This window comes from Aulostomus chinensis, chromosome 21 (assembly GCF_037954235.1).
Source record: "Aulostomus chinensis isolate RoL2024-O1b breed Wild chromosome 21, RoL_Achi_v1.0, whole genome shotgun sequence".
NCBI classification, from domain to species: domain Eukaryota; kingdom Metazoa; phylum Chordata; class Actinopteri; order Syngnathiformes; family Aulostomidae; genus Aulostomus; species Aulostomus chinensis.
The window spans coordinates 3,544,531-3,570,472 of record NC_141340.1 but is presented as its reverse complement, the minus strand read 5'-3'; the positions used below and the strand labels follow the sequence as shown (position 1 = coordinate 3,570,472).

The 25,942-nt window shown below is 45.0% G+C and overlaps 1 protein-coding gene across 2 annotated transcripts in view; it reads right to left on the bottom strand.

Annotated features, from left to right (window-relative positions):
* The window catches only part of LOC147241366 (enhancer of polycomb homolog 1-like), a 37,342-nt gene that overhangs the window by 11,079 nt on the left and 321 nt on the right, over positions 1-25,942 (bottom strand). Inside the window, exons 2-10 of one of the 2 annotated variants that reach the window (XM_086191649.1) lie at positions 25,183-25,301; positions 9,720-9,879; positions 6,454-6,599; positions 5,427-5,633; positions 4,830-4,978; positions 3,257-3,410; positions 1,412-1,570; positions 1,179-1,268; positions 851-999 (exon numbers count right to left, since the gene is read on the bottom strand). In XM_086191649.1, coding sequence (XP_086047775.1) covers positions 851-999; positions 1,179-1,268; positions 1,412-1,570; positions 3,257-3,410; positions 4,830-4,978; positions 5,427-5,633; positions 6,454-6,599; positions 9,720-9,819 — 1,154 coding nt within the window. In that variant the 5' untranslated portion in view covers positions 9,820-9,879; positions 25,183-25,301. Of the gene's footprint in view, positions 1-850; positions 1,000-1,178; positions 1,269-1,411; positions 1,571-3,256; positions 3,411-4,829; positions 4,979-5,426; positions 5,634-6,453; positions 6,600-9,719; positions 9,880-17,765; positions 18,363-25,182; positions 25,302-25,942 lie in introns of those variants that run through there. The other variant, XM_086191648.1, reaches the window with a different exon arrangement.

Here is a 25,942-nt window from a genome sequence, read left to right as displayed (position 1 = left end):
TTTACAATGAGATTCATTAGTCCTGCCTGTGGCGCTGCCATCATTCACATTCAAACAGACAATTGCCAGATCTGACAACACAAGGTGACCTGTTTCCAATCAACACGGGTATCAAACAGGTGGGGGATCCAGTGATGGATTAAGGACCGCGCACACATCATATTGTGATGAAGACACCTGGAGTACAACTGGTCCGTCAGACCCTCTCACAGCAACTGGTGAGGTCGAATGAAGCCACAATGAAGGAACACTGCTAATCTCATGTGCACCATTCTTACAGTCAATGTCCGATGACCAAGCTGGCATCCACAACTACATCTGGCACGGAGGACGCCACCGGCTAAGTCCTCCATTCAGGGTGCTTTACAGTCTGTGTAATCACCAAGGAGATATCAGACAAAGCTGCAGGACATGTTGTCATTCCGGTGGAAACAAAGTTTGCTGGTTTGTCCTCAGGCTCCAGTGGCAGGTGAATCCCAAAATGTGATTGTCATGTTCAACATTTTAGCAGCCAGCTTGATATTTATAATAGATTGCGCCTGCCAAATGATGGCTGGTAACCTGCCAATGAGCTGCCATGGTAAACAACCTCAGCAGCTACAGCCAACGCTTGGCTCCATCTTCCCCGCTCTGTATTGGCAGTATTCAAATCCACATTTCCTTTCAAATATGTAAATTTTTACAGACCAATTTTTCTTGATGTGACTTATCTCAAACAGGATGTAAACAAATAGTGGTTGGGAAACGTTTTGACCACGCCATACATCACAGGGTTACATCATATTATGAGAAATGATGTTGTTTTTGCACAAACGATCGTCATCACTTATAAACTCGAAGCTGGACTCACCTCCCTCCTCTGCCCACACGGCGCCTCGCCAATCCTATGCAGCGCCGTGGCATGTTCAGCGAGGTCAGACAGTAGCGGAAACGGGGTTTACCGAGCCCGCCCTCTAACGGGCTCACCCAGGGCCAGCTGCCACTCTTGTCTGGACAAGACTGAAGCAAGGTGAAAAAAATGTAGGGGGGAAAGAACATGTCAGATATTAAAAACCCAGAACCTTATTGCTTTGTTCTGTCCAGCAGAGAGTAGAAGACCCACAGCCAGGGCAGCCAGGCTGGCCTGCCTGCACTTGGCAATAAAAATAGAAGCACAGGAGTCACAGGAGGGCACTCACAGCATAGTACTGACAGCCGGCCTTCCTCCTGAACGCATAGCAGCCATCTGGGTCGTTCTCCTCTTCTGCTTCTGATGAACCCGAATGGATCTACACAGTCAATGACAGCACGTGTAAAGCTTAGAGAGGAAAAAAAAAACTCATACGCAAGTTACAAGTCAAATTAGATTTTTAGAGTTTGATTGGTTAAGTAAATTCAAACAACATCTGTGTCGCCCAGGGAAGGACGGTACCTGTGCGAAAGGCTCTTCGTCTGAGCTGGGGAAATCGTACTGGTTGAGGTCCTTGGGATTGAACACAGACGGGCCTGAATGTTGGGGGACTGCCAGAGGAGGGATCTTGGGTTTCTTTTCGTATTTCCTTTTGGTTCGCACCACTTCTGTCTTGTCCGGCTGGGAAAAGGAAGGGGAGGGTGAGGAATAAGATGTTTAGACTGCAGTCTGCACAACAAAAAACAAAATGTAGAGATGAAAACATGCCCTGAAGTCTAGTGCTGGCGGTCCGTGCCTGGGTAAAGAGTGTGTGCAAACACAAAAGTGAGGAAAAGAGGCATTGATATGCAGATGGCAGCACGTGCCAGATGCTGCTGCCTCACCAGATGGCAGCTCCCCCCTCCCCACCCTAATCCACCCCACGCCACTGTTCACCCAAGCTTCCCCCTGTGGGATGACCCCTCCCTGACTAAACACACTCCAACTCTACTAGGATTAGTAGTAGATCCTATTCATTTGTTCAGCGCCGGAGACAAAACAAACAGAGACGCGAGGACCCAAGAGTGAAGGATCAAATCAATAGAAGAAATTAGAGTTGGAGTCATGAGGGACGAAGGGGCAGATTTTAGGAGGGTCTGGACAGCAAAAGGGAAAAGTCAACCAGCTGGTAGAGGAAAAGGGAGAGCAAAGGGGGGAAATGGTTGCCTCCCTCTAGGCAGGAGGGAAGGGCTGTTGGTCACTGGAGCTAATTAAATTATAATGAGAGGAGATGACAGAGTTCACCATTGAGCTGTGTAATGAAGTGCTACATGAATACGGCAACTCAGCACATAAATCATGAGCCGTACCCTCTCAGTGACAGCACGCTCATTACCACACTGGACTAGAGTGGTGCAGAGATGAGGGCAATCCACGAGCCTGATAAAAACACTGATACACACAGTCCCTGACAAATGCTGCTTGTCCACCTCACGGCACGCAGTGGACCTGGCTGCTGGCCTCGTCTTTCAGAGAGGACAACGTTGTTGTTGCATTCCAGGAGAATGGTAATGACTCAAGTGATTAGTAACAAAATGTTGTTTTAAACCCCTTTCACACTGAAAAACGCGTGCCAACGTGGGTTTTTGGACCCACGTTTGCTCGGCATCAGGGCGCATTCAAGCTTCCAGAAGACCCAGGTCTGAACTCCTGCTGTGAGGGCTGCGTGCCTGTCTTTTTCTCATACGTCACTGCGCTGACAACGTCGTCATCATCTCAGAATAAACGTGTGCCGGAACACTGAGAGGTAAACAAACTACAACATGGACGTCAATGCAATGTTGTCTCATTTGCAAAGCTTACAAACTCGGTGCAGATTGGAAAATGTCCGAGCGCTAATGCAGCGAAGGAGGATGGAGTTTTTGGCTCATCTGGAAGGGAGCCGAAAAGAAGCTACGGGTGAAGCCTGACAGGCGGCACAGTGCCAAAATCAGGATTCAACAGGAAGGTTGCGTGAAACCTGAGACGATGCGGTTTGCCTTTTTCACACTGCAGGCGAGCCGCTTAACACCTGGGTCGCTTGGCGAGTCGGTGGACGTGGGTCGAAATGCAGAGTCGACCCTCAGAATGCTGAAAAACCCACATAGACCTGCGTTCATGGTGCAGTGTGAAAGGGGCTTTAGATATAAATTTCCAAGACTAATTTCAACACCAGGTCTGTTCAAATTCTCCTTCCTGCCAGCATTAATATATTAGTTGACTTTAGTGAAGGAAAAAGGCAGTTCTTCTGTTAACACACCTATAATCCTCGACAGCTGATAAGCGTGACAAATATTTTCTATACTGCTCCAGATGTTGAAACAGCAGGAAGGAGGTGTGTTGTCTTACTTTCTTGTAGTCCTTCATGTCCAAGTGGTCCTGGTGTCTGTACTGGTTAGTGCTCGAGGGGGTAAAGATGGGGATGGTGTAGACAGGCTTCACCAGAGCCCGCTGGGCCAGTGCCTCTGCCATCACCTCGCTGCCAAAGTCTGGCATCGTGTTCCTGACACAGAAAGTAGGGAAGAAGTTTAAGAGAAGATGGTAAAACACTATGGCTCAGAGCAGCTTTTGATCGGAGCCATAGATTCAATGTTAAAGAATAACAGAGGTCACCAATAAATGCATTTATGACTGGTGATTGGACAAAAAGCAGGTTAACAAACAATTACAAATGAACTGATTCCCATCAAAGACATCCCAAGCATGAATCTGTTAAAATAACCTTAACCTTTAAATTCAGATCAAACTTAATTTTGTTCTCAAACAGGCCTGTTTTGCATACATCTGTACCGAAAGGCTTAAAATGCAGCTTATTCGGCTCTACATAAGTGTTTAATCTAAACTTCTGAAACATTTGAATTGTTTCATAGAACTATGGCAGCAGACAAAGGAATCTCCCTCTTGGAAACAGGAAAAGCCCAGGACAAACGAGTGATGGGCTCCACACACCACACTTTGCACCTGGGTCACTCTAAAGCGGCATAATATCATGAAGAGGAACAGAGAAGCGATCTATTGAGAACAGAACGGTCCAATCTGGGAGTGAACACTGGCGGTGATGCACAGCCAGAAACCAGGCCGGGATAACAAGAGGAAATTGAAATGTCACTACAAATCAAAGGCACTTCAAGGAGAAGGGTCCAATTTAAGCTCACACTGACAGCTACTTTCAGAGGAAATTCATTCCATTCGGATGTCATGTTTAGATGGATTGCAATGGCTCCCGTTGAGGGGGAGACGAACAATTCCATGTCGCGCTTTGACAATAAAAAAAAAAAAAATCCCAAAATGATACACAAACATAGGCGATATCTGAAAGACTGGAAAACAGATTCTTGAAGCCACAGACGCTACGAAAAACAAAAACAACAAAAACCACAACTCTAAATTGATAATTCATGCAATAAAGTGTGTGTAACTGTGCCCCCAATTAACACAAGCAGCAAAGCATGACTGCACACAAATGTGGTCGACTTCTGCCAGAACTGCACAGTCGCCCAATCTGCATCTTGGAAATTAAACAAAAGCTTAATTCAACAAAAGTTATCCAAAAAACAGTAACACTCGAAATGCAAAAATAAAAACAAAACCCCCAGTAGGAAGTCCAACCCTTTCTCATCTCTCAAAGGCTTAGCAGTGCTGTTTTTAAACCTTATCAGAAACCAGACCAAAACACCCCTGGAGAGACAGAATGAGGGCAACAATATATTATCCCCCATAATAAATATCTGCAGCGTCTGTCACCTTAAGTGAAAACCAAAGCATGCCGTTACACACTACTCCATCCCTCTGAGGAAGCCTCTCTAATCGCTGCAAAGGCAGCTGCCTGACAAGGTAGTCGATAGACAGACAAGCCTAACAGTCACAGCCCAACTCTTTGCAACATCTGAATGCTATCTGGGCCCCGATTTCACCCACTCACCGCTTCTCCACGATCTCCAACGTAAGGTGCAGCAGCTCTCTCTTGCTCTTCTCCCTCCTCTTGATCATCTCCAGGATGGTGACAGCTCGGCTTAGATCCCTGCGTAGCTTCAGCATCTTCTCGTATGAAGCCTCGTCATTCTTTCGGTTCTTAAAGAGGAACGGTAATGCTCCAGTCACACAAACACGCAAATGTGACTCTTGTGTATTTCAACTTTTCCAGGGATTTAACTTTTCTAAAAGGCTAAAGTAATGGTGCAGCCGTCCGAGGAGAAAGAGTTTATAAGGAATATCAGAATTATTCTGATAGCCTAAGGTAGAAGCTAAAAGGTTTCTCAAAACATAGTCCTCATGACTTAAATAGTTACCAGCTCCTGTAATCTGGATGTGCCCAAGGAGGGGTCGTATACATCAGAAGTGGCCCGTACTAGAGAAATACCTCATACTTTTGCGTGTGTAAAATCAGGCTGCTGCACCCAAGCACTTAGAAATTCCCCATGTCTTTCAAAAACTAACTGATCTAGAAGTACATAATTGAGTCATTTTGGTTTCAAAACAACAAGTTTTGCTGAAAAGCGTCTCATCCTTGTGGCCACACCTTCCTGGTCTGCATCTTCTCTGTCCGTCTGCGAAAGGCCACATAGGGGTCGCTGGTGCTGGAGCCATCCCTCTTCTCCTGTTTGACGTTGGGAATGAGGGATCCACCTTTGCAGACTTTTCTCTTGCGGCTCCAGTAGTCGAACACCTCCTTGATCAGCTCATCGTCCTCCTTCAGCAACAGTTTGGCTTCCTGGAGACTGACAAACTGCAAAGGAACACAGGCAAACCAACAACTGTGACATCCCAGCAACTGTCAGGAAAAAGGAACGCTCTTGACTCCTGAGAGATGTGTTCACACCAGGCCCCTGGGAAATTCAAGTTTCCCCCAAAGACTGATGTGTTTGGGCTTAAGACAGCAACAGCATTCAAATGTAAGACAAAACAAGCCTGCCAAGATCCCTCAGAAACGGTCTCCGCTTTCTCTCATCCGAGCGGCTTTTCCTTCCTGACAGTGACAATACATTTATGCCACTCAACCAAAACTACAGGACAGCTCCTACAGGACCATGCGAATCACATGGCACATGAATGGTGTGAAAAAAAATATGATTAATGTAAGCAGAGCTCCCAACACACACGGCCAAGAAGTACATGCTTTTGTTTATTTCCATGGCAGTAAAGGCAAGACAGGTTTTCCTGTGGGTGGCGTTTGTATTACATTGATTAATAAGTCCTTCATGAGTCCCCCCCTGGTCCAGGACACTTCAACAGTGAAAGAGCAATGATGTAATTAATGGTGCAGAACAGGACCACAGAAGTGTTTTAACATTTTGCACATGAGCTCATGTGCCAGAGTCTGGAGGAGAGAAGATTTCTGGCCAATGACACGTGTTTGTTTGCACATGGTGTTTGTTCACAGCTTCGGAGCGCTACAGAACACAATGACCACAGAGACAAACGCAACCACTTTTTAACTCACGCATCGAAATGACCACAGAGCAATAAAGCTACAGGTGTGAATGCTTCCTCCAAATACATGCCCAGCCAGAGATATCAGTGTTTGCCCCGATCAAGGTGAGACATACCTGTTGTCCACTGCCTTTCTCCAAACGGTCTATCATTTCTTCAAACTGCAGGGCGGTGATTTCCATTTTCTTCTTCAGCTTATTCACAAACGTCTCATCCCCTGAATCTAGGTCGTAGTCTGGCTGCTCTGTATCCAGACTGAAAGCTGTGAGATGGAGAGCAGTCAGTCAGCGGAGAGACGGACAGCCTGCATTCATTCAAGAGCACCAGGACTGGCGAGACCAAACACCACCACTGTAAACAGTCTTACTGCCGGCAACACTGGGATCCTGATACTGTGACATAGTTCAGCTCAGGTGGGGCAATGCGATGCTAAACAAAGTCTGATGAAAGCAAAGCAACAAAATAGACTCATCTATATTTTTGAGTTTTCTCACGGCAGGCACGGACATAAACCTGGAAGCTCAGAGCAGAGGGAAGCATCCCAGTTAGTTCAAGATAAGTGAGAAGAAGCTGTGCAGCAGCTGCTGACAAAAGTTAAATGTGATGAAGCACTGTAAAGTTATCTCAAGAAATGACAACTATTGCTGAATCATTATATACAATAATATACGCCCAAGGTGACAAAAGAATCTGACCCTAAATACCCACCCCGATGGCAGCATATTGGACATAGTTCGTAATTTTGGTATGTGAGGTGGACCAGCTAACTTTTATTTGTGTGTTTCGTAAATCCTTCATTAAAGTCATTCCTGTCTAGCTGCAGAACTAAAATTTAAAAAACCTTCTATCATGTCAAAACAATGTATTTGGTTCTGCCTTCCCTGTTGCTACAAATCAGAGCCCGAGGCCAAGCACCAGCTTCCAGGCTGGGAACTGAACCAGCCACTTGCTCATTATTAATATTTCCTGTGGCTTTGGGGGTTTTGCCTGACCAGTCAGTCTGGCCAGAAGCTCCAGTCAAGGGCAAGACATTCTCCAGGCAGTAACATATTAGTCTGGTAAAATGGCTTAAGTGGCTGTCAGTTGTAATCCATCAGCAAGTGGATGAGAGAGAAGCGTGTTTACTGGTCGTCACTGTAACCAGAGCAGTATAGAGGACCATTATGCTCATCACGAACTTTATATGTTAAGACGTTACTAGAATTGCTTGTTTCAGGCTTTCAAAATGAGCACTCCAGCTTGGACATTGTGTGCACGCACGCACACACACACACACACACACACACACACACACACACACAGTGCGGCAAAAAAGTATTTGGCAGCCACGGATTCTGCAAGTTGTCCCTGTTAAAAAGATGAGGTCTGTAATGTTCATCATTGGTACACTTCAACTGTGAGACAGGAAGTAAAAATATAAATAAGTCAATAAAAATCCAAGAAAACTCTAACCCTTATACCAAAGAGTTCCATTTTGGTCTCATCTGACCACATGACAGTCTCCCAATCCTCATCTGGATCATCCAGATGCTCTCTGGAAAACTTTAGACGGGCCTGGACATGTGCTGGCTTCAGCAGGGGGACCTTTCCAGCACTGCAGGATTTTAATCCATGACAATGTAGTGTGTTACTATGAGTAACCTTTGTTACTGTGGTCCCAGCTCTCTTCAGGTCACTGACCAGTTCACCCCCCCCCACCCCCCCACCCCCAGTGTAGTTCTGGGTCATTTCCTCACCGTTCTCAAGATCATTTGTACCCCACGAGGTGAGACCTTCCATGGAGCCCCAGGTGGAGGGAGATTGTCAGTGACCTTGTATTTATTCCATTTTCTAATAATCGCTCCAACAGTTGATCTCTTCTCACCAAGCTGCTTGCCTCTCGTGGAGGAGCTCATCCCAGTGTTGTGCAGGTGGACAATCTTGTCCCTGGTGTCCTAAGACAGCTCTATGGTCTTGGCCGTGGTGGAGAGGTTGCAGTCTGACTGTTTAAGGGTGTGGACAGGTGTCTTTTATACAGATAACAAGTTCAAACAGGTGCCATCAATACAGGTAACAAGTGGAGGATAGAAGAGCTTCTTAATGAAGCAGTAACAGGTCTGTGAGGGCCAGAATTCTTGCTAGTTTGGAGGTGCTAATACTCACTTTTAGCACCATGATACAAATAAGTTCTTTGAAAATCATACAATGTGATTTCCTGGATTATTTTTACATTCTGTCTCTCACAGTTGAAGTGTACCAATGATGAACATTACAGACCTCTCATTGTTCAAAGTGGGACAACTTGCAGAACCAGTGGCTGCCAAAAACTGTGTGTGTGTGTGTGTGTGTGTGTGGGGGGGGGGGGTGCGTTGGGGCAGACAGGTACTGGAGTGCAAGGGAATGGAGGGTTTTGGGTATCAGTAGTAGGATTTTGAATGACATACAGGACGTAATAAAGAGCCAGCGGAGGTGGATGAGGGTGGGGGGTGATGCGTTGCTGGGGCCTGTCCAGGGTGTTACTGGTACTCAGGACAGAACCTGGAGGCCTGCTGGGGCCCATCATCACCAGCATCAGTTCAACAGGAAAGTAACTTAAAGTTTGTAACAGGTGGAAAATAAAGAAAGTAGGGATGCATGACAGTTTTACAGCTGCTTTGGCCATTAGCTGAATTTAAGGGAAAAAATGTATGCCTTCTCAAATCAAGGCCAATAAAACATATTTTACCACTTTCTTTGCTAATGACTTGTTCTTTCAAAACATTGTTGGCCAGCCTCACCGTACCAATACCTAAATAATATTACTGAAACCTGGAGATGACCTGCTGATCACCAGCACCCCAATAAAAGGGCTTGATAGGTCTGCTTTCACCTGTAAAACCCCTGCAACGTTCTCCCTGCCAGACCCACATCTCTGTTTTCAGGTGTGATAACAAAACCCAACAGTGGTCTCACTTCAAGTGCTGTCTATTCAATGTCTAACTGCCTTCCATTACATAAATGTAATTGGTTCTCAGGTTGAAAGCGCTGTAATGATTTCAAGTGCACATCCTGTCAGGCACTATTGGGACAACAAAAACCAAAGAGTAACAGGTGCTAAACATACAGATGTCCTCCCACAAAGGGAACCCATTACTGCGCTCAATATTTCCCGATAGTACTGATTTCGTCTTTGGACACAGAAGAAGGCTGTTGAGTGCTTTAGAGTTTAATCCGACACAAACGATGCATGCTAAGTAATAGTTAGCAGCTCCTTTATATCCCCCTACTCACACACCCTGATCACTCAATCAGCATCCTGAAATCACCAAACACACCTGGTGAATCCACATGGAAACAACATCCCCACATGCAGCCAACGCAGCTAAGAGGAGGATAATCCTGCAGCAGCTGCCCTGCTACTCACGCTGTATGTGAATAAGCTGCTTTGGCATTTTGAACTCCCCGGGGTAGAGGGACTCGTAGTGCGTGATGTTGCACTCTGCCTCGGGGACGGGGATAACCATGTTGTCCCTCTTCTCGCCGTATACCTGCTGCGCCGAGATGGCCCGCTGAAGATGGTGTTCCTGGAAGAGAGACGGGGGGGGGGGGAGAGACAGCTGTTCAGAATACTGTCTGCAAATTTAAGGCATTCTGCAGACTTTCACATGTTTTCCCAGAAATCCCTCTGTTGGTTTGGATGAGTTACTTACTTTGCAGAGATATGCTTACACTGGCATGGCAAAGTGAATATTAAACTATGAAACACCAGACAGAAAACAATTTTTACATGATTACACTACTTGATTACAAGATTAACACAACTATGTATGTAGAAACAAATGTGCGTGCTAGTCCAGGTGCATATATTCTCTTGGCATTCACTTTCTTTAAACCGTGTTACAGAGACATTGGTTATTGGTAGAGGGGCGGGGTCTGACTTTGTGGTGGAGGGCTCTCAGGATACACTGTACTGAGTACACAGGTCTGTCACCAACAAGTCTGTCAAAAGGGCATGTTTACAAAACCTCGGCTGCTCATTCTGAGCTGTGCAACCATAGATTAAATACCTGTACGCTTCAGCACCCAATCTGCTGCTATTACCAACTTGGAAGCAGAGGCAAGGATGCTGGCAAATGAGTCAGTTTGACTCTTGAACTCAGCAAGCACACAATGTTTTCACATTACATAACCCAAAACAGACGGCTGGGAAGGAAAAAACAAAGTAACTGGGATGCAAAGTACAATCCCACACCAACATGGTTGTAGCAAAACTTCATGTTAAAACCACCTTTATGATCATTTGTATTAATGAATGCAGAATCAGAGCCACAAAGACATCTGTAGAGGAGATGTTGCAGCTTATTTCCAATGGAAGCTCACGCATGGTACAAAGCCTTTTTAGGTCTGTTCTCATCAGTTGATGCAACAGATGGTAAATCCAGTCCAACTGAGACCCATCTTGCTCTAACAACTATTTTAACAGGGCTCCTACTTATTTATCACATTACAAACTCTTTTCACAACTCTGTCTTCTTGGCTGCATGCTGAGATTCAGGTCAGCGTTCAATGACCTGGCACATAGAACAGTCATCGTCATCCTGTCAGTGCACAGCCAAGTTTTGTTTCTTTTTAACGAGAGAAAATATTAAAAGTAAGACACTTCTACGTTCGTGTGGGGGCTTCAGTAGATGGGGCCCCAAGGACAATCCAAAACCCAAGAGGAGCTGTGTGTGCAGTAACTGGAGAACCATGTCAGAGTTATGAGCTGGTATGGAAGAACACAGCATGTGTCTGGAGAACCATCTGCCACCAGCACGCTTATCAACCAATCAGTACCGTACGTGTGCTGTACCACACATACACCAAGAAAATAACTCAACGCCGCAACTGGATGGTTGTGAACACACCTTGAGGAGCCAGGGGCCCAAAGTTCAAGTGTTCACCCCAGGTGATTAAGGCAACCGCTTGCTCTTCGTTAGCCTCAGATGTAAACAGAACCACAACAAATGCTCAGATAATAGAATATCACAAGAAATTTCTCCACAAACAACTGGATTCAACAAATTCCAAGCATGCAAAAACAAAGTGCCATATTTGTCTAGAATTGCTGTCCAGCCAAACATTTTTTTGCTCGTTTTTTTTTTCTTGCCACAAATCCACCGTCCGCCTCCTGTTATCCAGCAGTTCCCCGTGATCCTACCAAAGACATTTTGGGGTCACGGACCAAACTGTGCATCTATAAAGGGTCTGTATAAGCTGCAATAAGGCATGCATGGATTAGTCACACTCCAATGCTAATTAGCATTATCATTAAAAAGACAGGGCTCCAACAGCACTTCATAATTTAGATTCAAGCCCATTTTAAGGGTACATTTTCAAGCTTTCGAGGCATCTCCTGGCTGTGCCATACATAATAACAGCTCACAGAATGAAGATATCTGAGGTGTTTCTCAAGGTCTTGGAATCTTAATGTCGGATTCAGGAGGGATTTTTTTTTTTAAACCCCTTTTTTCAATTCTCCAGCGGTTAAAAATGCTTACATCATGCAACAAGTCTGTATAAGAATTATATGATGCCATAAATTGCTGTAATAACTTATGAGACATAACTGCACATTGGCACGGCTGCCATTTACTTCCACCTTAATGGGCTAAGCGTGTTATTAACTTTTAAAATTTGAATAGAGACCTAAGAAGAAAACCATGTATTATGGATTTATGACTGGAAAACTGAGCTTTAAGTAAAAAGAATCATCAGGTTTAAACCCAGCTTCTGCATGATGTGTTCAAATTTTGTGAGGCGTCTACTCTTGACCTGCTGTCTTCCTCCTAATAAGACAAAAATGTGTGTATGGCAGGTTTCTAAGGGTGACATGCAATGAAGTTTAAGTATGTGTCCCAGAGATTTGATGCAATTTCAAGCAACTTATTTAAAGCACTTTTCAAACCTTGAAAACTCCGTAATAAATTCAAGCATTGTCAAGGCATTCCAGCCCCCAAACACATCCTGAATAACACGGATCACATTCTCTCATTTGATACAAGTGCTGAGAATTGCTGTTGCTGGTTAAAAATGACAAACGTTCGCTTTCAAATAATAGTTTGCCGATCAGTTTCAACTCCTGAAGTAACTTCAGTTTACTTCCCTTTTCCAAAGTTATGTGTGTGAACAACTCGATGTTGAGGAAAGAACCTCAGGCTCTTGCTCAGTGGTAAATACATATTTAATCAACATGAACGCCATTATAGATGTTGGACATCCAATTGGCGGACAGTCAACATTCAAGTACTTGGACCTGGATCATCCCCAAAACACTTAATTGGGGCATCCCTGGATAATACAGTTACTGGGTTCTCAACAAATTTGAACATTCGATGTGGGAAAAGCTGCTCGCGTTTCAGCACATACTTGCAATTCCCTCAGCTCTCTATTTAATGAAAGCCTGACAGCGTTCTTGAGAACAAAGGAAATAATTTTATTTGGAACACACTGCAAGCCTTAAGCAATGATTGCAACAATTACTGTACATCTGTGTTCAAATGAACTGCATCTTGAGTTACAGAGAGAGATTGAAAATGAAAGAATTGTTCTATAAAACTGCACCCAACCATCCTCTGAGTGTGGGAGGGGGCATCTGGAGGAAACTCAACCTGGAACCCATGCCAGAATGTTCATAGGCTTATTCTGTGTATGTCCCTTACATTCATAAATGTCGTGTGCACTCTCATTACTCAGCAACAGCCTCTTGGAATGGTTGTGTGACCAGAAGTAAGAACAGTCTGAGGAAAATTGAGCTGGCAAAAACAAGGACAGACCACAGTTTCATCAAAGACCCTGTTCAGACGGGACATTAACATGCATCCCTGGTGTTCCCGTCACAAGTGGAGTATGGGGGTTTGGACATGGTATTAGAATGCGTCTCAATATGCGTCTGGAGAGGCCACGTGTGATTAAACCTAATTTTTCTGCTCTATATGCAAATTCACATGTATCACTTCTGACCGTAATGAACAGACACAGTTTTAACTGGCAGGAGGCAGTGAGGCTTTTCCTGTCTTTGGTCTGCTTGGGATTAAATACTACTACTCATACTATAGACTGAGCCAGAGAAACCAAATCGCTCCTGATGTTTGACTGGAGACATACCTCCATCAGCTGAGGAAAACAAACAAACCAACCATGGTATCTGTATATAAGCCCAAGATTTGACAGATTGTTATTAGATTGTTAACTATAAAAGCTGGGCAGTGTGTTCGACTGCCACCATTCTCTCCAGACAGAAATGCCCACCTGGCTACAGTAAAAGTCACAGCTCAGGGTACAGAAGGCAGCATCAACAGTACCATAGCTGTCCCCCTGCTATTTAAAGGGAGATGGCAAACAAAGCCATGACGACCTGGGACAATTATAATTCGGTAGATGGTCCTCCAGTGTTGTCCAGGTCACGTGTTCATACGGTTGAATTCAAAAGGCCGCATGTTTCCCAGTCAACGCATCTCGTCTGGATGCATGTGAAAAGCCAGATCTGACTCATAACAGACCCAAAAAACTGCCTGCTGATGTGACATGACCTTATGTAAACTCCATGAGCTAATACACAGCCAACCAGATGCAGGGGATCGTTTGTAATACACATGCTAAAACCCACCCTCTGTGCACCCCACTGCGTGACATGCTGGTGAACCCTGAGCTTTGTGCATTAAGGATACTGCATAAGGAGTGTGTGTAAGGAAGCAATTGAAATTGAGCCAGCCCACAGCTGCCTTTGTACACTTCTGTAGAGGATAACATCTTGGCAGTTTGCAGCAGACTACCCTGAGCCATCGCTGACCTAAAGGTATTCTGCTCTTTTGCAGCTGTGATCCTCACAAAAACAGTTCACGGCCTGGCATTTCCTCAGCTAGGGAACTGGGGAAATGGGGATTAGGGGCTTGTGTGAATGGCACACAGGAACGAGTATGCTAGGTTACACTTAAACCTCTTGCAAAAGTCTTTCAAGCAAAATTCTTATCAAAACGATTATAACTGCAAAAGCCTATTCATCTTTCCAACACTGATTATTCTCGGCAATGTAAAACACAGAACTAAGAGGGGTTAAGAGTTCAGGAGGACTGCAGACACAAATGCAACAGAACCTCAATGTTGCCTCTGAGTAGACATGCAGTGATCCCACAAGCTGAACCCTCTCAGTTACAGACTAGATCCAACCAATTTTGCTGCCCCAGAAAACTTAAATTGAACCTCCAACTCGCTTGTTCTTGTGACACAAAATGTTCTGGGAATGTAGATACTCGCAGTGGCATTGCTGCTTTCTGTCAAGAGAAAGTAGAGACAAATGAAAATCTATTTTTCACAGTACCACGCGTTCCTCCCATTAAATGTTCCCAAGAAAAATAGATGACTCCAATAAAAGTTGCCATGGAAACAAAAGTGTGGCCTCCAGCAGGTGTTTTCAGGCTCATGCTGACTGGAGGAAGGCAAGTCAGTCCTGAAGGCGGCAATCTGCTCAGTGAGTCAAAGACAGAACCTTTCAACAAACACACAAACAAAATAATTTTTTTTTTTAAACCCTGCAAATGCTGCAGCGCCATGAGACAAGACAACCGATGAATTCCTTTACATCTGGATAGAGTCAGCTACGAGAGGTATTTGATGAGAGAACCATCACTGTTACGCTTGATAAACCTCCACAAAACATCCAAATTACATCATTCATACCGCAAAAACAAACACCATGTTGCTGACAGAGTATATCAACGTTGAGCCATTACCCATCATATAAATACACACATACATACATGGATTAACTGCCAAGCAGTATTTCACCTTGGCAAAACTGCACAAATCTCTGGAACACCACAACCACACCCTACTTTGTCTTGTGGTGATAGTGGAGGACACCATGTGTCCACATTAAAGTCTACACAGTTTTAAAATTATCGGAGACCACGAACAAGGGGAAAAAAATGGTTGTAGTTATTTCATTTAGTCTAAATCCTACAACACTCACATAGGATTGAGTCAAGACATTCACACTACAGATGGGAGCACCATGAACCGATTTCAAACTGTCGACCCTCCTGGATTTGCATGCCTCAGTGACAAGGCGACGTCAAGTGGTCAGACCGTTGCTACAGCGAGCTTGACCGGAACCATACTAACAGGTGAAAGCGTGTACTAAATACACACACGCCTTCCCATTCATCAACGAGAGAGCCTCATCGCCACCAGGGCATGCTTACTCGCCTCTAATCATTCCCAGCATGTGGTCACTCAGGCAGCTCAGAGCGGCAACAATCCATTGATGCCGGATGAGATGTGGGTCAGGGAGCTAAGCCATGCACAGCCTTGTAGTAAAACTGTCCTCTTTATCTCTTTTGTCACTCTGTTATGTAATGCCGCTGTGTGTATGTGTACAGTAGGTGGTGGCGGTGGGGGGGCCGCTGACTGGGGGCAGAAATTCTGCTGACTTTGCTGGTCTGTCTTTGCTTTCCTTATGTTTGTGTCTGTTGAGGCATTTCGGCAACACAGAGAGGCTCTCCTGCTGAAGGGGTGACTAAGGAGAGGTCAGTGGAGCAAGCCCGACACAGAAAAACACTCACACACTCCATTAACGCTTCCTCAACTACCAACAATGGCTAACAGCTCCATTAATGCTTTCCAAATGACTGACAGTAACAATGAACCGTCCAGCGACAATGACAACACTCACTGAACAGCCGTCTACTAGCAGCTAATCAAGGAAACGTCAATTAACTACAGCGGTGAGAGGATCCAGTATGGATTCGCATCCTCTATCAACCAGCGCCTTGCCAATCATTCCCACATTTGTTCATTGATCCGCGCCTGGGTAACATTAAAAATGTACTGGGGATGTTAACAACTCAGGGTTTTGTCGGTTGACACATCAAAGTCATTTATTATTTTGTCAGCTCAATGAAATAAAAAACTCGTGGCATCAATGTCATATAAGAATGTGCATTTACTTAAATGTCTCAAATCCTGGATTTCAGTTTATAATCCAACAGGGTCCTACCATGCTTAAATGCAGAGTCACAAATTCTGGCGAGTAATGAAAAGGCAAGTAGAGAGACCAGGGTGTTCCATGTAAGAGTAAGGAGGTTAGCATAAAGCTAGAAAAAAAATAACAGGAGAAGCACAAGCGAATAAACTGCACAAATGAGTGGTGTTAGCTTAGCTAATGCCAATAAGCTCATGAAGGAATCAGTCATGAATCTGCTCACAATCAGAATTACTCAGAAAAAGACACTGAAAACCGTAATAATAATAGAGAATTGCTGCTTTTATTTTGAAGGCAAGATCACTAAACTGATACAGGATCAGAAAATGTTTCCATTCACTACTTTTATTGTGACAGGAGAGCAGAGCGAAAGTTGGTCCATGTGTCAACAGTCACAGAAATACTGTACACTACTAGTAGCAATTGCATGGGGCTAAGTATTACATATTCCATGCACTGTAATAGTTAGGAAGCATCCTGACGTTTTAGAGAAACAAAATCCAAACCCCACGCTAAAATGACTGATATTGACTGGAGGAACATCTGGAGAGTTGAGTAAGAGCTGAGCAACTCTGCAGTCTGCAAAAGCATAGAAACTCCTCAAAACAGAGGCCACACAATCAGAAGTCTGCCACTACGGTCGCAACTGCTAATAAAACACACGGGGGGAAAAAGAGGCACATAAGTTGCAACCAACTATCACTCTGGTACGACATAGACTTGTCCCATTTGTTGTCTTTACAGTCTGTTGTTTAATGTGGACTTTGTCATCTTCATGATTTTTTTTTGTTAATCCCGTACAGCTATTTAAGCTACACACACACAATAAAGTCAGACCACATGTGGACTCAACAGCCAGTAGTCCTCATCAAAGCTTAGAGTTCACACTGTCGTCACAAGCATGTCACAACATGGAGTCCTACATGTGTATGATTAAATGGAGGGCAGGATGTGTGAGGTCCCCCCCCCCCGCGTTTCCTCCGGTGTGTGCAGTACACATGGCAGCACCGGAGCTGTCAACACGCCACAGCAGTTGTCAAACCCCGACTGAGGCTCAGTGTCTCCCCCTGGCATCCGTTAACGCTAAGTACACCCTGTCCGAGGCCTACCCGCTACATCCACTTGCCTTCACCGAGGAGAAAGTCAACAAAATGGTGGAACAGATATAAGTCACGTGACTTCTTTGTGCTATCTGGTACGGTTTCAAGTGAAATAAAAGCACACAACACGGCCCGCCGATAAAATATCAAGTGCTAACACCCCAATGGTGACACCCGAGTTAGAACGGGGTCATAATTCTGAGTATTCACCGAGATCCGTCGTGTGCACCAAGGAGTAGCTATGGTGGCCATTTTGCACAAGCTTGCGCAGGCAGCATAGCGACGCCGCTGGTGTGAAAACACCACTAAACTGATCCCCCACCACTCGGTCTGCAATTAAAAAACATACCGATTCCTCCTCTTTTTCCATCCCAGTCGGCATTTGCGGTACTGCCCGGTTGATAGAGGCATATTCGTGCAGGTCTGGCAAATCCTCGCAGCGGAAGACGGGTAGGGGCTTACTAGCATCCAGCGCCCGTGCCCGAAACGACAATTTACTCATTTTTTATATGAAAAGATGCAGCATAAATCTATTCGATCTGCTAAAAATAACAGCAGGTCGGCCTCTAGTTCTCATGGATGAATCTGTGACGGTCTCCTGGAGTCAGCCGGTCGATTGAGAGCAGGCTTAGGTCCGTCGTGGCGCGAGCAGAGCCGGGGCAGGCCCGGGTCTCGGTCGCTCTCTGTCGGTCTCTTTTTTTCTAGTACTCCGCTGTTCCTCCCCGGTTCAATGCGCCATGGCCAACATGGCGGACATTACAAACTCATGTAGCTCACCGCTCGATCCGCACGGCCCAACCCCCTCGGTCACACAAACAGCCATTCCCACGCAGTTTCGCACGCGTGCGCGTTCGCGAGACCCTTTGGGGTATAGCTGGAGAGGGTGGGGGGGGAGAGGGAAGGGGAGGGTGCAGTCTGCTGGATGCTGATGAAGAGATGTGAACTTCTCATCCTATAATACACCCGAGTGATGCTTGCGTAATAAACATATCTTTGCTGTACGTCAAAACAAAAAAGGCGGCAAAGAAGCCACATCTCAATCTGCCGCCATTTTATTTTTTTGTACAAAAAATACAAATACTCAGCTATATTTATCTCCTTTTCTCTTGAAAATGTCATGTCGTGACAAATTAATAGTTCACCTTCTCTGCCGACTAGACTCGGTTGTTTTATAACCGTCGCCCCCCTGTGGTGCAAACTGTTTTAATTACTATAATTGTTGATGCATCCATGACAGTACGACAAACTATGACCATGTCAAACGTGGCTATGCCAAGTTGGCATTGTAAAATTGTTACCATTTAGTTTTTTCAATTTGATATTAAATGGAGAATTCCTCTAAAAAACCTAAGTCATTATCTCTTCCCGCTTGTGCAAATGGAAGTACAGAGGAATTTTTTTTTAGGACACAAAGCACTGCTCAAAGGAAAAGGCAGTTACCATATGCAATGTAAAAAAACAAACAAACAAAAACAAAAAAGGATTTTCTTTGAATTATTTATATGTGGGCGGCATGTTTTGGAGGTAGAGTGGCCGTCTTGCAATTAAAGGGTCATTGGTTCGATCCTCACTTCCCCCAGCAATCATGCTGAAGTATCCTACCGCAAGATTGGACCCCGAATTGCTCCTGCATTGCAATTGCATGCTAAAATTCTAATAGTAGCAGTGAGCTTGTCAATTATTGTCGTGTATAAATTTTAACATCTTAAAATGATACTAGGCCGTTAGCACGCCGTTAGCATGTTAGATACTGTGATCTGAGAGTGACTATGAAATTGAGCAAATCCACCCATGGAGGTTAAGGTTTGTTAATATTTTACTAGAATCTGAAGCACTTTAATCTAGGCATGCTTGAGATACAGTCATTATGTGAAGTGGCAGTGACCAACCTGTGACGTAGCATTATTAATTTATCCTAATTTCTTACGACCGATTGCCCCACCAGGGACCAGAATCCAGGTGCATAGCTGGTCAAATTTTAAAATAAAACATCATGCGTACGCTCCGTCACAAAACAGACCAGAAAAAGCCCCAATATAAACACGTACTCTACATGCATGTGATAGAAACACATACATCGAGACAAATACACCAAATTAGCAGAATCCGAGCAAGTTAACACAGCCAGAAGACAGCTGGAAATTGCAGCTGTGTGGGGGACCAAAATGATCGTCATCAAAGCCAGAACGTGACACGGTCATGCTCTGTTGAAATTCAGGGTCAGTGTGGAAGTTCTTCACTGTGAGTATGAGGACATAAAGCTAACCCCAACGAAGAAAGATCCAAATCAGACACTTCAAACTTCATCCCCCTGTTGAGCCTGCCCAGTTTGAGGACAATGACAAAGGCTTGTAAGCAGAGCTCGGAACCAAGAACAAGCCAGCAGCCTCATTTTCACAAGAGTTTTATTTCTTACAGAGAATGGTATGTCCATCGGTCTTGGATTTCATTCCGTTTCTACACTCATGTGTAAAGTATGCCATTGTTGTTTTTAGTGTGTGGGCACGTGGAGTACAGAAAAGACACCGTGTATCGGTGTGGGCAAGCGTGCATGCATTCGGCATGTATGTATCCTTATAGAATTCACACATTGCAAATGGCACCAGACAGGAAGCCCCCACCTGAAAGGCATGGTGCAGCAGTTGCAAATTGTCAGCTCGCGGTCCGGATCCAGACCCAATAGACGTCACCACCAGACCCAGACAAATCGTAAATAATGATAATAATGATGAATAAAAAGTTGTAACCAAGCGATTTTAACAGCTTATGTTTCTAAAAATGTTAAACATTTTAAGTCAACTATACACTTATGGCAGGCTATGATTTTGTTTCAGTATTATAATACCAGTAACGTTAGCTGATGCCTGCGCTATGCAGCATGAGCTGTCAAAGCTGCGAGCTCTGTGGGACTGCTGCCCGCTCGCGCTGCAGACTTAACACTGCGATTGACAGAAGGAAAAAGCAGGCCGTAGTCGAGAGGGTGAAGGAAAGAAAATTCACGCAGTTCATGGTTCAAGAGAAAGATGGCGTGCTCAAAGAGGAGAAAGGTAGACAGTGAGAACTGAACATTTAAACGACGAGTGGACGGACTCGTATATGTTTATTCTGCCTCCATGTCCTCCGTGTGCCTGATATGCTCTGAGATGGTCGCACTTGTCAAAAGTAGTTCAGCATTTGATTTTAAAGGAGCATAGGTTTTTCATCAAGCTCTCAGGTTTTTATTTTGTATTGTTATGTGCAGCTAAATAGCAAAATGCTTACTTGAAACAGGAAAGGATAGTCACATCTAATGTTAATGTAGAAATGACTGATAATTGTTGAGATATTATTGAATGCATTGTAAGACCTTTGTGGCCCCCTGCTGGACAATATGTTTAAGGATAATGTGGAAAAAAGACAATAAATACTGTTGAAATATTGAAATGTAGGCTACTTCATTTGATCTGAAAGTTTATTGTTGACCAAACAGACACTGATACAACTAGCTTGAAGTCTACTTCCACTGGCTAAATATTCCACTGAAGCTTAATCAACACCTTGACTGCTGGCTAACATGAAGGCTTAGGCCTATTAGTGAAATCAATGGTCATAAAAAAAAATTGTGATAGGCCTCTGGACCCAAGCTTGAAGACTTTATTTAAGACTTAGAATTTTATTTGGATAACCCTGGCCCAGTGGATCCAGTCCATCCATTCATTTTCTTCCACCAATCCTGTTAAGGGTCGCAGGGGGCTGGAACTTATCTCAGCGGCTTTCGGGCGAGAGGCAGGGTTCACCCTGGGCAGGTCGCAAGTCCATCGCAGGGCTAACACATATGGATAGACAACCATTGGCTCTCACAGCCATGCCTACGGTCAGTTGAGAATATTCAATTGCGATCCAGTCCATACTCAAATTAAAACATGTGTCCAGGTCAGTGTTGAAATTCTTCACTGTGAGTGATGAGGACATAAAGCTCGCCACAGCGAACAATGATCCAAATCAGGTACAACTGTCCGCTGGCTTTTTTTTCCAACTCATGGATTCATTGTGCAAAAAGACTCCTGAAAGTTACTGATCCCCTTTTCCATGAACTCTGAAATTGTAGATGCACGTATATTCAGGGTGACCCCAGTTGCTCTCGATCCGTAGTTTGACATATCTGTAGACCCCTTTATTTATTCCCGTCAAGCGGAACGTTTGAAGTGGAGGGCCCGCCTCATCATATATGAATCTTCCCAGGTAGGTTCCTTCCTCATCTGCTGTGGTCATACCATGGACACTGAACTCCCGCGGTGCGTTTGTGATGGTGCCATCCATGGACTGACTTTTACTGATGTGGCCCAGTGTCACATGGGTTATGGTGGCTGCTTGGGCCAGGGAGATGACCATGTGGCCCTGGTTGCCTGGGAAGGCCCAGCAGTTACCCTGCAGTAGTTTTTTGCATCCCTGTATCACCCATGACTGGGTTTTAGGTAGCCAGGGGAAGTGTAGGCCCAGGATTGATTCCCGACTATCATGAGTCTGGGAGGGACTACACGATACCACACTGGCACCCAGTGACTTCAAAGCAAAGTTTGGGATTGAGTCAGCGTCAGGCATGTACTGACCCATCTCCTCATTGAAAGATGTCTGTTGCTGCTGCAACTTCAATTGCACCATGTTGATGCTGTAGTGGGTGCAGTAGTGCAATATTCCCATGCACAGTACCACAAAGTGTAACATGCAGTGGGATAAGAGACTGAGCTCAACAGGTCTCTTCCTTCTCCTCCATCTGGGCTTACTTGCGGGGATCACATCAGTGTTTTCCTCAGGGCCACTGAGGGGACCCACGTCATCAACCACATGGGTGTCACTGATCTTCTTTTTCTTCCTTTTTCCCAGTGGGGTTTCCTTGTAGCAGGTAACTGGTAGTCCATCTGGTGCATAGTAACCCATTGCTTGAAGGCGAGCGCTTCTTCTATTTGTCTGCATTTTTGATGATGAAATAAATGAACTGGTAATATTTCTATCCAAACAGAATGGTAACTGCTCCAAAGTTACTGTTTTGCTGGACAATGTCTTCATATATTCTCTTGGTTGGCTTTATAGAACTGAGATCTGATCCCAACAGTCATCTCTCTCCCAGTCATCCCACCAGTCATCTCTTTCCCAGTCATCCCACCAGTCATCTCTCTCCCAGTCTTCCCAGCAGTCGCCCCAACTGTCTTCTCTCCCAGTCTTCCCAGCAGTCGCCCCAACTGTCTTCTCTCCCAGTCTTCCCAGCAGTCGCCCCAACTGTCTTCTCTCCCAGTCTTCCCAGCAGTCGCCCCAACAGCCTTCTCTCCCAGTCTTCCCAGCAGTCGCCCCAACTGTCTTCTCTCCCAGTCTTCCCAGCAGTCGCCCCAACAGTCTTCTCTCCCAGTCTTCCCAGGAGTCGCCCCAACTGTCTTCTCTCCCAGTCTTCCCAGCAGTCGCCCCAACAGTCTTCTCTCCCAGTCTTCCCAGGAGTCGCCCCAACTGTCTTCTCTCCCAGTCTTCCCAGGAGTCGCCCCAACTGTCTTCTCTCCCAGTCTTCCCAGCAGTCGCCCCAACTGTCTTCTCTCCCAATCTTCCCAGCAGTCGCCCCAACAGTCTTCTCTCCCAATCTTCCCAGCAGTCGCCCCAACAGTCTTCTCTCCCAGTCTTCCCAGGAGTCGCCCCAACAGTCTTCTCTCTCCCAGTCTTCCCAAGTCATCCCAGCAGAATTCTTTCTCCAAGTTTGCCCCTGAGGACCCCCCCTTGATAAAGTCTCTCTTTGCCGTTTCCTCTCTCTTTTCTGGTAGCCCAGGGTCTACTTCGTATGAAACAAGTTTTTTTGTTTGTTTTGTTTTCTTAAATTGGAGCCATCTCTCCATCTTGTCCAGTTGAAACGTTGTCTTCTTCTTTGTGTAACTGCACTTAGTCATCTTCTTCGTTTTTTTTTGCAACATTAGCTTAATTTCAAGCGCTAACCTGAACCTTGCCAGTTAATGAGTTTTCCCACAACACCTCCCTGCAGATATTTCACAATAAAAGGATGACTAAGAAATGAATGGTGCATGCCCACTGAAACACGAGGGGTCCACAGACCCCTGGTTGAGAAACACTCATTTCGAGGATATAGAAACTGAAATCAAGCACTCATAATAACAAACCTTTGTATTAAACTCATAGTAACTTCACAGATTCAGATGTAAATATCTATACTTTCATTTTAGTGCGTTTATAGCTTATAAACTATTCGCTTAATGGTCACACTGTGGTATGTTAAACACTTTGCGACAGCAAAGTTGGTAGAACTTGTACCAATTATGCTTGTTTAAAGAGTGGTTTGATATTTGCTTCTTATTTGTACTGGTGAAGTTTTATTCAACTTCGAGTGAAGGGTAGTGATTGTCAACTCAAGGAAATCCTCAGCTCACTGAGTTCTGAGCTCCTCTCATAACTGCAGGGAAAAACAAACAAACACTGATTACAAATAAGAACGGGTCCTGATAAGAACGAGCAGCACCCAGAAGGTCAATTGGTACGACCTTAGCTAATCGATACAGCCGCTGGTACTTTGTTGTAACACCAATCAAGATACCACAGATTGTGACCCCGTTTGATGAAATTTGGGTTGGCGTCGATAAAACAACAATAGAAACAACAAACTTGCCGTTTGCCAAAGAGTAATCCTCACGAAACACTGGGGATTCATTGACATCTGCCAGATGGGCTACCACTAGGGCTGTCAGATTAATAGAAATTAATTTGAAAAAAACAACAACAACAACAACACACCTGAATATTTTGACAATATTTTTAAAAGCTAACTGTGTCAAAATACCATTTTAAAAATTGTATGTGTCACAAAATTGCAAGCAAAGCAGAGATGAAAGTAATTGCAATTTGATACTTTTCTAACTGTGTCACACCAAGCGCGTTATTTGACCGCCAGATCATTTTGTGTTCATTTGTGTCACTCGCACGAATTCGCTCTCTTGCCCGAGTAGCGACTATTTCCAGCAACGTTTCTTTCCGCCATTTCAACATGGATATTCAAAGAACTGCTGCGTCGTACCTGCTGTGGAAGCCCGAAATATGTCGGAAAACTAAACGCCGTCATGTCTGGGTTCACAACACCATCCGGAGGCGAGCACAGCTCGGTGAATTTCACCGGCTCCTCCAGGAGCTGCGTCTGGGTAACTGCCGCTTCCAGCGGTATTTTCGGATGACAACTGGCCAGTTTGACGACCTGCTAGCTAGGATCGGTGACAGGATTTCGCGAATGGACATCAACTTTTTCAATCGGTTCTTGTAATCTTGACAAGCAGTGTCATAGAGAACCGGGTTCCCACACACAGCCACAATCAACTTGTCCTCCATCTAGTGACACAGTCAGCAGTGATGTCAGCAGTGACGTCAGGACAACCTCAACGCTGATTGAATTTCGTGGCCGAGCTTAACGCGAACTTTTCGCCAAAGTTGAATTTTTTTTCAACTTGCGCGAATGGCGAATTTTCCGCGCCGCCCGACTGAAAATTCGCGTCATTCGTGCGTTTGTATCGACTTTGTCTGGAAACTGTCCGCGCGAATGTGCCAATTCGCGTTTGGTGTGAACACACAGTAAGTTGGGCAGCCCTGATTAGAGAAATAAGACATGACCTTATTTTGTCAAGGAGGTAACTCTGAGAAGTGTCACGGCAGCCCTAACTCTGGCTAACCACTCTCAATAACGTCTTTAATAGGGTCACACAATTTTCAGGAGATCAAGCTGGATGAGAATCTTAAGGAATACAATTAACCTGTAGAGTTGGACGAGGGCTCTTGCAGACATGCCTGGAGGACCCAGGAGCAGGGAGCTGGCATGATAATCACCCATTTGGGAGCAATCAGCTCAGATCTGTGGACCATCTTGGGAGGCCTGTGGAACGGGACGACGCAAGAAAGAGACACGAGTATGAAATATCACGAATGGAGCCACAATCTAGGTGATTTATTCACCCCTCAGATGCACCGTTAACCACATACTTCCTTTGCTTTCTCTTCTATACTGGACTTTAATTGCAGCAGTAATCTGACACATGGGCGATCACAAGTCTTCACAATGGCTCTTTAAGTGTTGTGAACTTCGCAGTGTAACTTTGTGTGTCTTGAGGCATCAGTCTGCACATTAGTGCAAACCCACATACAGAGGAGTGTGTGTGTGTGTGTGTGTGTGTGTGGGGGGGGGGGGGGGGGCTGGAGGAGGAGGACACGACAGAAAAAGAGCTGTGTCATAAATGCTGTTGTGTAGAGGACAAGGCTGCGTCTCTGCAAATCCCATTACCCAGCAGCCCGTTTCGAATCCGCCTAGAGCCACCAGGTCCAACACAGCTGCTTCCACACCGACACTAGCTGCTAATGCTAGCCTAGCTCTGACCCTGCGCCATTTACCAACAAGCTAACAGTTTGTGGACAGACTCCCCAAACAGTTTGATACAAACTCGCAACTAACTTATCCCAAAAAACACATCAGCCTGGTTTGATGCCAACGCGGATAACACGACAAGAACTGACCCCCCA